This window comes from Molothrus ater, chromosome 19, assembly GCF_012460135.2.
Source record: "Molothrus ater isolate BHLD 08-10-18 breed brown headed cowbird chromosome 19, BPBGC_Mater_1.1, whole genome shotgun sequence".
NCBI classification, from domain to species: Eukaryota; Metazoa; Chordata; class Aves; order Passeriformes; family Icteridae; genus Molothrus; species Molothrus ater.
In genome coordinates, this window is record NC_050496.2 from 8,355,228 (window position 1) to 8,367,279 (window position 12,052).

A 12,052-nucleotide genomic window follows, 5' to 3' on the forward strand; every position below is an offset into this window, starting at 1 on the left:
GAGCAGTAAGAGGCTGCCTCTGCCTCAGTGAGGGTCCCTGCAAGGTGCTACAGGGAAAGGCACTGGCACACAAGGGGATGTACACAAGCTCCAGCAGAGTAGTTGTCAAAAAGAGCAGCCAGCTGTGGGTCCAGGTGTGCACTCACCTCCCTGGACTGGTCTGCTGCTCACTTTATTCTTCTTTGGCTGCTTGTTCCTCCATTCCTTTTTTTTTCAAGACAGCACAAGAGCCTCTCCAGTCTAGGCTGCTTTTCTTCCTCTATCCCAAAACCTTCCTGAAAAATTTGCCAGATCATTTTTGGGGCAAGTACTAATTTGGTGACTGTGTTTAAATTCAGTATAATCTCATTCTATTGGTGAATAATGATCAGAAAGACTAAACTGTGAAGCTGAGATTGTAAGAAGTACATTGCTTTTTTGCACAGGGTACTGTGATGGTGTTCACAGGGGTCTTAGGATGAGGGAAGAGACGAGGATCTGACTCCATGTTTCAGAAGGCCTGATTTATTATTTTATGATATATTTTATATTAAAACTATACTAAAAGAATAGAAGAAAGGATTTCATCTGAAGGCTAGCTAAGAATAGAAAAAGAAGGAATGAATAACAAAGGCTTGTGTCTCAGAGAATCTGAGCCAGCTGACTGTGATTGGCCATTAATTAGAAACAACCACATGAGACCAATCACAGATGCACCTGTTGCTTTCCACAGCAGCAGATAACCATTGGTTACATTTTGTTCCTGAGGCTTTTCAGCTTCTCAGGAGAAAAAAATCCTAAGGAAAGGATTTTTCATAAAATGTATCTGTGACAGTGTACTAGGCACAACCATCCTCTCATCACATTAATATATTTTCGTACTGTTAATTTTCCTGTACAAAAATTTTATTCTCTGCCATGTCAAGGAAGTTTGGTTTCATTCCAAGTGCCCAATGGGTTTTCTCTCCTATTATCCAGATTATTTAGGAAATGAGACTGCTATGGGCTGTGCACATCTTGGTCTGTCCTTTCCCTGTCCCTGAGAACTTGTGATAGAGGGGTGGAGAATCACTAAGGTTTTAAATTCCTCTGAGCTGAATGCATGGCAAGAGCTCCCAGAGAAGAGATTCTGTTACCACCCTCCTCTATGGTGAGAGGATAAGTCACAGATTCTCTCCTTATTAAGCTCTTGAGATCCCCATAGGACAGGATTGATGTGTCCCAGCTGAAAAAGTTTTGGTCAACACCAAGGTCATATAAGACATGAGTTCTCCTTGCAGAACCATTTATTGGCTGGTTCAAGTGAACAGTATGAGTATTCTTCAACTTGAAGTCTTCAGTAGAAGATACAGACTGTATTAGAGCAACAGACAATACACCAAGCTCAACACATATTTTATTTTATCATCTTTTATTTTAGGTGGAAAAACTGGCAAAGTACTTGGACCCGAATGATTTGGGAAGAATCAATTTTAAGGACTTCTGTCACGGAGTTTTTGCTATCAAAGGTATGTGCATATTTCTTAAAAATAATCCTGTTCAGTTCCACTAATGTTTCTCTGGTTGCAGAAAATGTAATGATCAAAGACATCCTCTCTTTTAACTCTGGTTATTCGTAGTGACAGTAGAGCAGCTCTGGGAACAGAGCCAGGATATTTTTCCTTTTTGTGCATCTCATCATGCATTAATGGTGAGCAATGCTAGAGTTTCTGCATCCATAGGCGCTTGGACATTGGTTTACTGCTAATTTTTATCAGAATAAATGTGTTGTGGTTTAAAGACAAATACAGCAGAATAAAGAGTAGCTTTGTAGTTAACCGACAGGGCCCAGGTTTGATACTTCCAGATTCTGATCTGGTGCTGCCACTGATTTACCTCAGGGAGTTAGGGAGCCCTTGGGCTTTCAGTTCTCTGCTAGGAAATTTAAGACTGTTAAATTCCTCTTGAGATATCTGAAAGGTATAATTAATTCATGTTGTTAGGGTACTTGGGGTCATGTATTGGAAGGAAATAAGTTAATTACAGGTTGGTGATGCAAACCTTGAAGATTAAGATCAGGTGGATCCAACCACCTTCTTTCCAAGGAAACAGTCCTTGACATTGTTATGCTTTAGAGCTTAGCCTAAAGGCAACAAAAAAAAAAACAGTGAGGAGGGACTTCAGTTGATTTGCTGCTGATTGCTTTTCTAACTTCCCATAGTGAAATAATCCATCTTTTCTGGACACGTGGTGTGTCCTTTCTAAAGTGTTGCAGTGATGTCACAGCCCAGAGGCTTCACTTCAGGGACAGGGTGAATGTCACAGTGATCGTGGTGTGGTTCCAGGAGAAGCTGGGGAGTCTGCTATGATGAGATTATTTTGAAGATACAACGATGCAAAAACGTAAAACCACGGTACTTTTAATTAAAGTTTGTGGCAGCCAAAGACAGTGTATAATTAGGTAAAATTACAGTGAGAAGCTGCTCTCATCAATATTTTTGGAGACACCATCCAAGGTGACACCAATGTGTGAAGAGAAGGCAAGAGAAAGCCCAGGAAGAAAGCTATTCCATTTGTGCCCAGACCCTAAAGTCTCTCCTTGGGGTTTTCCTTGAGCAGAAAATGCTGTAGCAAACTTCAGTTCTAGTTTAAGACACAAGCTCTGTAAATCATCTGGTGTCTTCCGTAATTCACAGTCTAAAGATTCCACAAATGCACAAAATATGATCAGGAAGGGATAGAAATGACCCAGAACATCTCTTCCGTGGTAACTGTCCCCTTGTCCATGTACCCTCAGTGATGGAGTGGGCAGCTGCATCTCCTTTACTGTGGGGACAGCATGAGAATATTGAGTTATCAGGCATGAGGTCTTGGGGGTTTTCATCCCTGCTCACCTTATGGGAACTAATTCTTGTGTTCATATCCTAAGGTTTAATCCTGCAAAGATGTGACCAGGACAAACTGGTGTACCTTGCACTCCAAGTTTATGAGCAGCTTAAAGCCCAGGTGTGGAGCATGTAGGGTCCAGATCATTTGTGTGATGGTTGTTAGGATGTAGCTGTGAACAGATGCAGAGAAATCACCCAGTTCTGCAGCATCACCTAGAGCTGCCTTAGCACATCATTAGCATTTCAACACTTACACAGACACAGTGCTAAGTGTTTATCATTTAAGCAGCAGCAGCTGTATCTATTTCTGATAAGACACTGTGCTGCATGTTTTCACAGCATTTCTTTAGAAAAACTGCTTCTATTGCTCACCTCACAGCATGGAAATTTTATTCATCTTTGGCTACCTGCCATATTTTCCTTAAAAATTAAATTGGTTATGTTAAAGTTCAGAAAGGGCATGTCTGCCTTTCAGAATGGAAAGCCTCCACCATGTTGTTTTAGTGCAGCCACATCCCAAGGGGAGTAGCAGGCTTATTATCTAACAAAAGCAATTTGTCTTGGCAGCAACAGATTATAAATATGATTCTTTGACATCTCAGCCTATTACAATTGCTTGGGGCAGTCAGATTAATAGAGCAAAATGAGATGCTACTATAAATCCACTGGGGTTTTCAGTAATAGAGTATGAAGTTATGCTATTCTTAGCAATGGAAGCCAAATGTTTAAATTCAAGCTTTACAATCCTAATGCCTTACTATATTTCTTATTTATGAGATTTCAAATTAATTTGTCTTAAAGATGCTTGCCTTTATAGTATGGTGATGAAATTGTTTGCTGCACATAGGTGATATAGTGTCAAGGTTTTTTAGTGGTTCAGTGCCTTGAATTTATTTAAATCATGAGGTTTCAGACATCTAAGAGCAACAGATTCAAAGCAGAGTTGACCTCTGATGATGTTGGTTTGAGTATTTCATATCCAGGGTTGGATTTCTGTGAAAAGCTAAATACTGGAACTTGAAAAAATCCCAAACATCTAAGTCTTTAATGCTCTGTAACTGGTTGATAGAGAAACTCCTATCCCTGGATCTAAAATCTGCAGCTTGGCCTCTCTCCTCCATAAACCAGGGCATTGTTTAGTCTTGCATGGTACACATGAGAAGTGTTGTGTTCCTCTACAAATGGACATCAAGTCCATTGTTGGACTTGTTTCCTCCTGGAGCTGCATAAACCTCATGACACATGGGTCATGTATCTCTGCAGCAGCTGCTGGGACTATCAGGTGGAAAACAGTTCATTTCCTCCAGCTGGTGAGTAGCAGGAGCTGTGGGTAAGGATGAGAAATCTCACTGACAGTAGGACCTTGGGAAGTGGTGGAGAAGATTTGTGTAAATGGAGGTGAGTATTCTGGAGGGATGAAGGTGCTGAAGGAGCTCCTTCCCACTTTGTCTCTGGGGTGGAATACTGGACAGGTATGGTGCTTGCTATTTATGGAAAGCTTTGCTTTTTCTGCTGGTCTTTTGTGGATTAAAGGACTTTGCCTCAGCATCTGTGCTGAGTCCCTGCTGTCCAGGCTGCTTTCCCCATGCAATTAGGCTTTGCCAGAGCCAGGGATAGGCTTGCCATCAAATTTAAAGCTTTGCAGCAATTTCATTGGAATGCCAGAGTATGAAGGTTTTACTTGTGCTCAAGCTGCCCTCTCTATCTGCTGCCTGCAGGGCTTTAATAACTGTCTGCCTGTAGAGCAATTGCCATGAAATAACACCTGTAGCCTCTTACCTAAGTGCTTTGTGGCACTGCTCAGAGACACTGAGAGCAGCCAGAATATCACTCAAAGGCTGAATTCCCATTAATTTCAGCAGGGTCAGCATGAGAACCATTACTGTTTGCTCAGCAGAGCCAATGAGTGTTTTTGCTGCTCTGAATTTATATTGTACTGATCCAGTAAATATTTTCTGCCACTTGTAATACTTAAAAGCTTGAGTGGAGCTGTTAATTCCCTGTGCTCTGCAGGCTGGTGGGTTCCACAGTCAGATATGTTTGCAGGACCAGGCTCTAATTGAGTCTGACCTGTTCCTTGTATTCTAAGATTTCTGTTGTCTTTCCAATAGTCTCTTTACTTTGATATTCTGGTTAAAAGTACCCAAACCCCGACTAATAAAGGGGGAGCTCCCCCTACTGCCCTCGGTGTTACAGCTCACCGTGATAAGAGGGTACTGTATGAACACGGATTAATACAGAATTAAAATACAAAGGCAGATGTATTCTGACTTTATAGCTTATTTTAACCATGAAAACAGTGCTGACTGCTGTGCAGTGTTTGGAGGGTCATGGCTTTTATAAACGGGAGAGACTGAGCCACGTCAGCACAGAGCATTTCTGCATTTCTGAATCTCTGTGCTTTAGCAGAATCACTGTTTTGTTCAGATGAAATCATACAGCCTGTTGTCTCCTGGAGCAAGGGAGTCTTTCCTTCATGTTGTAGAAGTTTTAAGGACATTTTAGTTATGCTTGGTTATGGAACTTGAAAATGGAGAGTTGTAGGATCTCCTTCATATTCATTAACAGCATGGAAGAAGCACAGCTGCGAATTTATACACTTCCCCACCTGCAGCAATAGCAACCTTTGAATCTTCAAAAAAGTAACACAGACCATTATGTGCCTTCAAAAATCCATCTCTGTGCTTCCCTAGATCCTGAAGCATCTAATTACTGCAGTTGGTTGGAAAGCTTCTAGAAGCAAGCTTATATGTAAGCACCTAAAAGTTAAAAAGTAGATATGTTTCTCTGTGAGTTCCTAGCACTTTTAAATGAAAATTTCAAGAGTACAAATTTACCCAATGTTTCAAAGAAATGTTCCAAAAGGGATGTTGGCTGTTCTGCTAGCTCAGACTATGACAGGTTATTTGGACTGTGAAATAATATGAAAATAATAGAGTATGAAATTTGATGGTGTTTTTTCATAACAAAGTTTTCCAAAGCAGAATATTTGTGGCCTTCTGTTTCACTGGAGATTATTTTTTTTCTTAATAGCTTTTATAGTCTCATTCAGATGCTCCAAGCAAACGTATTTCTCACAAAACCAGTGTCAAGTTTTGGCCATCTCCTTCAACTAATTATAAAATCTAATTTGCAGTCCCATAGCTGAGAAAAGTGTTGTGCCAGCTGTGCCCTGAAGATCCAGCACGGACTAAGAGATGGGTGTGTTGCAGTCATGTAAAAGGGAGTTTATTTGCCTATAATATCTAGGACCAGGACAGCTGCACCAGCATGGGAATTTCAGTAAAGCACATCAGAAAAGCCCAAAGTCTACATGAACCCATTTAGGTTTGTAGCTGTAGATCTCAAACTTCAATGAGGCTGTAACTGGAGCTGATCTGATGGATCTATCTGTTCTGGTAAGAATAACTTACTGACAGGGGTGGTGCTTGGGATGGCTCCAGGGACAAGGACTGTCAGTGAATGTGAAGAGCTGAGCTCTCCTGGAATTAATTACTCATGGCTGCTCAATGAACTGAAATTGGCTACTCCTGAAAGAACTTGAGAGTTTTCGAAGACTTCACTAAATACACTCTGAAACCATAAATTAGTCTAATACACCACTAAAGATCCAAGGGCAGATAAAGTGAAAAGCTCTTGCTGTTAGGAAAAATGCCAGAGACCAACTACATTCAATTAGGTAACCAGATTTGATTTCCTATAGCATTAAAATTGCTTAATTGCCTGTGAAAATTGTCTGATGTGTTATGGGTTAAATCTCCTTCTTGGAGCATTTGCAGGAAAGAGCTTTGCTAAAATTGAGTTTATTTGTGGCCAGAATGTCTGTTTGCAAATTGAATTTTTGTTAGGGTGGGAAAACCATTTATAAATAAAACTGGTTGTAAATTCTTAAAATTATCTCATAAGGGATATCATGTCTAGTACCTGAGTGAACTGAAAAAGTTAAAGGTTCATGTCTTCCCCTTCAGTGACTTGTAAATTACCTTCATCCTCTTTGCTTAGGACTGGAGATGACCCTGTTCTGGCCAAATGAATTGTGTTTGCTTTTTCATTTGTAGTATTAGGATAAATATTTTAAACTCAGATAATTTTGTCAGACCAGGCTAGAGAGTGACTCAGTGCTTTGTTAAACTAGAACTCATACACATCCATGTTTCAAAGAGTCTCTTGAGTGGACAGAGAAGCTGCTTCTGTGCTGGCTTATCAGGTGTTTTTAGCCAGGAAAGAAATTTCAGCAGCTTCTGGCCACTCCCATTTTGTGATCTGATTGTTTAGTCCTTTTTTCAGACACAAGCTTGCTGCCAGTCTGTGTCACAGTGATTTACTCTGAGCACAGCCTTTCACACTGTTTCTCCATAAAGGGCAGCCTTCAGTGCAGCTGTAGCAGTGACTGCACAAGGACCTGGAGCTATTCCTGCCTTACTCTTTCCTCTCTTTGCTTCCTCACTGTTATTGCAGTGCAGATAGATCTTCTTGCCAAGTGCTGCCCAGAAATGTAGATGAAATTTTCCCAACTGCAGCAAAGGAAAGAGAACATTGAGCACATTAATATCTTAAGATACAAGTAGACATCCAAATGAAATATCTCTAATCAGCCATGTAAGTGGCTTTCAGTTCTACCTTTTCCAGGAAAATGAATTTATAGCAATAATAGGACATCTCTAGTGCAAGAGGCCCTTAAAGTAGCCAGGAATTATTCCTTTGCTTCATTGCAATGGGTTATTTTTGGACAGATTCTAGCCTTGGGTACACACTGCTGCACAGCTTGAAAAATCCACCGTGGCAGTTCTGCAGACCTCAGCACGTGGGGTTCTGCTCAGGAGTGGTTCTGCTAGCAAAGAACAAATCTTTGTCCAGTACCTTCCTATTTCCATATTGAGATTTGCCAGGACAAACCTTGATTTGTTGGTTTTTTCTGTCTGGACTGTGACACACTAATTTAGCTCACTGCACTTCCCAGGCTGTGTTCCAGTAAGAACATGTCCTAGGTAATAAGAGCACACATGGCACAGCATTGGAGCCACTCCAGTGTTCTCTCTTTATGTTACACCTTTGTGTAACCCTCTGGACTACCTGAAAATTTCAAATTATATTTAGATGAGGGGAGCAAAAGGTGAGATTGTATTGGCACTGTTGCAGAAAAAACACTGAATAAGAAAGCTGATTCATCACATGACTGTGCATCACCTTCCTGGTGAGAAGGGGTGGTACAAGGAAAAGACCTTCAGCATCTGGTCCTCTTCCAGAGGGAAGAGATTCCAATTTGAGTCCCCACAGGGAAGAGGAGAACAGAGAACTTACTCTTAAAACTCAGTTCTTAACAGGGATAAAAAAGTGGCACAATCTTGAGATTCTTGAAACCACTGGATATTTTTTCATTGATTTGCTGGATGTTGGAACAGGTTCAGATGTCTGCAAGGTAGTGGTGATGTGGTTTAGGAATCTCAGAGGAAAATGGTCTCTCAGCATTTCCTTCTCTTCTTCCCTTTTTAATGGAATATAATGACATGCAGATATTCCAGGAGGATGAAGAGAGGCAGGCTGTGAGGCCAGCTTGCATGCAGAGCAGGGCACAGGGGATACTGCCTGCTGCACACCCAGACACCTCCCCACTAAAAACTCACCTTGGCAGAAGGAGACTGGCTCAGATGAGCTACACCCTGAATCTGCCAGCACCAATGGAAACTTGGCCTGTGACTACAATAAAAGCAAGATTTGGCTTTGTTTTCCATTTTAAGCTATGGAGTTTGGTAATCAAATTGGATCAAATGGCTGCTGATGTTCTGGAAATGGATTTGGGGCTTGGCCAGGTTCTGGATCAGGCTGTAAAAGCCTGGGTCAGGTGCTCTGGTGAAGAAGTGGTGAGGGCTGCACTGAGTCAGTTGGATGCAAAGGAGGCAATGCTTTTCTCCCCAGTGTTTTTACTGAATAAATGACAGGCCAAGAGCTATCATGAAGTGGTTCTCCCTAATGGACAAGGGAAATGAAAGAATGTGTTCAGGAGAGGAGACACAGAAGATTCTACATTTCAGACCCTGGAGATCTGGGAGCTGTTTGTGACTCTAGCTCTAACAGACCAGTCTGGCTGGCCTTTTGAAAGGAGGCAAGGTAGAAACATTTCTCACACCCTTGTTTTGGGCAGTTAAATCCTTATTTGAAGATCCACAACTTTTGTGACTTTTCCCCACGAAAAAAAAAAAGAAAATTGGAAGAGCACTGTTGTGAGCACAACTGTATTAGGAAAGTAAAGCTTGGAATTATGGTGTAAACTATTGTTGTTGAGAAATTTTAGAACACTGTAAACATGCTCTGTTCATTACACTAACCTGCATCCATTACTGTGTAGCACTTGGGTATTTATTTCCTTTTTGGCTGGAGGTAATTCACTTTAAGGAGTGGCTGCTCCATCTCATGCAGAGACCTTTTAGCAAAGCAGTTCATACGTGTGATGAGTCTCACAGTGGGTGCTGGCACAAGGCAGTTTGATGAGCAATAAGCTTTAATTGTTAATGTCAAAAGGTAGAAAAAATAAATTGAATTTTCCTCTGTGAGAGGACTAGCAAATAACCTTAGGCAAGCACAGAGCACTTTAAGCTAAAACCAAGAGGAAGAAAAGGATTATGGCTGGGTGGGAAATGTGGCAGTTACAGGTAGAGCAAGTTGTATAGAAAGATGCTCTCTCCAGGCAAACAAGTTTAACATCTTTCCTCTGTCAGTCAGTAGATTATGTTTTTGATTGTTAATCCCAGATAAACTCCTCTTTGGGAGGTGACCCTACCACACATTCTTGCCCACTCACTTCTCCAGCAAAGTGGGTATTTAACAGCTTCATTTATCCTCATTTATCTGCCAGTACCACCTGAGACTCTCACTTTGCTGCAGAAGCTGAAAAAGGGAAACAAGTCTTGCTGCCCATGTGACATTTCTGAAGTCCTAGTGATGTCTCCATCCAGCAGGTGCTGCCTCAACATGTACCTGTGTGTGGCAGACAGGGACAGCACAGTGATCCCCCTGTTAGGCTTTTCCATCTGGTAATTTTTTCTGGTTTCTAAAGTACTCCTTTCCTTTGCAAGGGACTCCTCTCCATAACCACAACATGTCTTCATCCCTACAGATGTTATTCCTTCATGCAAAACCAGGAGAAAAGGTCAGCTAATGGTATAAACCTGTTCAGTTCACACTTCCTTCCATCCCCCTGTTTCCTCTGGCTCACCTGCTTTGGGATCCATGTGTAATATCACAGCCAAATATATTGTATTAGTGCTGGGATGGAAGGGAGGAATAACTGCTGGGCAATTGCAGCTTCCAAGTAGGATAGTGCACAGCAATGCTGAGAAGGTTTCACACAGCCTGGGCCCAAGGCTGTGAGCTGGGTGCTCTGAAATAACCTGGCCTGACATCACTGCCTTCTGCAGCTCACCCTGCCAAGTGGGGTCACTGGTAATCAATGAGGAACAAGGCATCTGGTGATTTCAGTGTTTCTATATTTGTCTCAGGTTTTCAGATGAGAGAAAGACTGAGGGAAATACAGACATTGATTTTTCCAGCTCTTAATGTGGTTGTTAACAAAAGCAAACACACAAGCTTCAAGTCTCTGGTTGCAGTGCATAGATACTTGCTTGTGAAACACTCTGTGACAGAGGTTTTTTTTGAAGGGGGATTTGTGACACTTAGGCATTGTCCCTTTGTCATTTTGACCAGAGAAAATTAGAAGCAGCTCCATCTGACACTGATGTGCAGTAGTTGGTAGCTCATGCCAAGCCTGCAAATCCAGTGTTTGACTCCAGAGCCTGGGTTTGGTTAGAGGTGGGTTGGTACCTCACAGGGTAGTTTACTGAGCCAAGCCATGCTCAGCTTTCAGTTTCATTGCAGGCTAGTGTATCCATGCTGAGATAATTGCACTTTTCAAGTTCCACACGTTAAATGTGTGCTGGGCAGAACTCTGAAGTCAGAGTTGTGTTACATCTATTTAAATAAATCCCAAAGCTGCCTTCCAAGGTTTTGTGCATACAGACTGGCTAGAAACCAGTGTTTCTTCCTCCATTGTCCATGTAACAGAAGATAAGCTCTTGGCCTGACCATTTTGTCTTGTTTCTCTTTGCCAGGCTGTGAAGAGTTACTAAAAGATGTCTGTCTCCTGAAAACTCAGAGCCCCAGCACTACCAGCCACAATATGTTGATTACTATTACCAGGTAAGAGAAGCACTGTTTCTGTCTCATGTTAGTGGGCTGAGGAAGCCTCTGGAGTGATGTGTAGCTGGATCATTGCAAATGTTGCTGTTTTACTTGGCCTATTGACTCTTCCTTCCTAGGTTCATGGCTGTCAGCAAGCCATCCATACTGTTTAACTGCATTTAACACGGGTTAACTGGTGGGAAAGTATTTAGCATTTAGGTAATGTTCCTCTTACAAGCCTCAGTATTCACCTGGCTGTGAAGGGAGATCCCTGTACAAGCTCCCTGGCACCTCACAAGTGGAAAACACTGGTTTGTATCTAATTTAATCAGTCAAACTTTGTAGGTGAACAAGTCCTTAGGGACCTTCTGCAGATAATAAACAGGGCGTCAGCAGCTGTTGGGAAGCAGAAACAATACACCATTGGAAATCTTTGCTAGTATTTTGGCTGGTGGGTATAGCATATTTTTAAACCATTAAAGGTCCTCATTTTTATCCTGAATTTGCCAGTGTCTTTGGTCTAAGAAGTAGAGCACTGCTAAGTTTTCCTTTTAGCATCTCTTTGTCCCTTCTTCACTTTGGTTTTAATCACCTCCACCCATGTAAAGATTAAAGGTGCAGTGAGCATCATGCATTCAGAGAAGGATTGTGTGTCAGTGGTCTTACAGACTGCAAATGATACAGAAATCAACAGGAAAAGCATTTTGCCTTCACAGGTAGTGAAGTGTGAGGACAATTCTCATGTGTTGATGAAGGATGTGATAAGTGTGCTGGTGAGCTGCAGTTGGTTTCACTGTCCATACAAAAAATACAGAGACGTTTCCTGCACCTCAGTGCCCATCACCACTCTGCTTGTTTCTAAACCCCTGGTTTTTGTACCTGATGACACAGATACCCACCATGCTGTTGCTTGGTTACCTTAATAGATGCCATAAACCAAACTCCTTGGTTTGCAGTAGCTGATAGAGGCTACAAAATGCAAACAGGATCTGCACAGTCAGTGTTCCCCTGTTGCTACGCAGATGTGTCAG

The 12,052-nt window shown here is 41.8% G+C and overlaps 1 protein-coding gene across 1 annotated transcript in view; it reads left to right on the forward strand.

Moving 5' to 3' along the window:
• RAB11FIP4 (RAB11 family interacting protein 4) overlaps positions 1–12,052 on the forward strand; it is a 121,698-nt gene that overhangs the window by 36,873 nt on the left and 72,773 nt on the right. Inside the window, 3 exon segments of the mRNA XM_036394418.2 lie at positions 1,400–1,487; positions 10,952–10,972; positions 10,975–11,039. Coding sequence (XP_036250311.1) covers positions 1,400–1,487; positions 10,952–10,972; positions 10,975–11,039 — 174 coding nt within the window.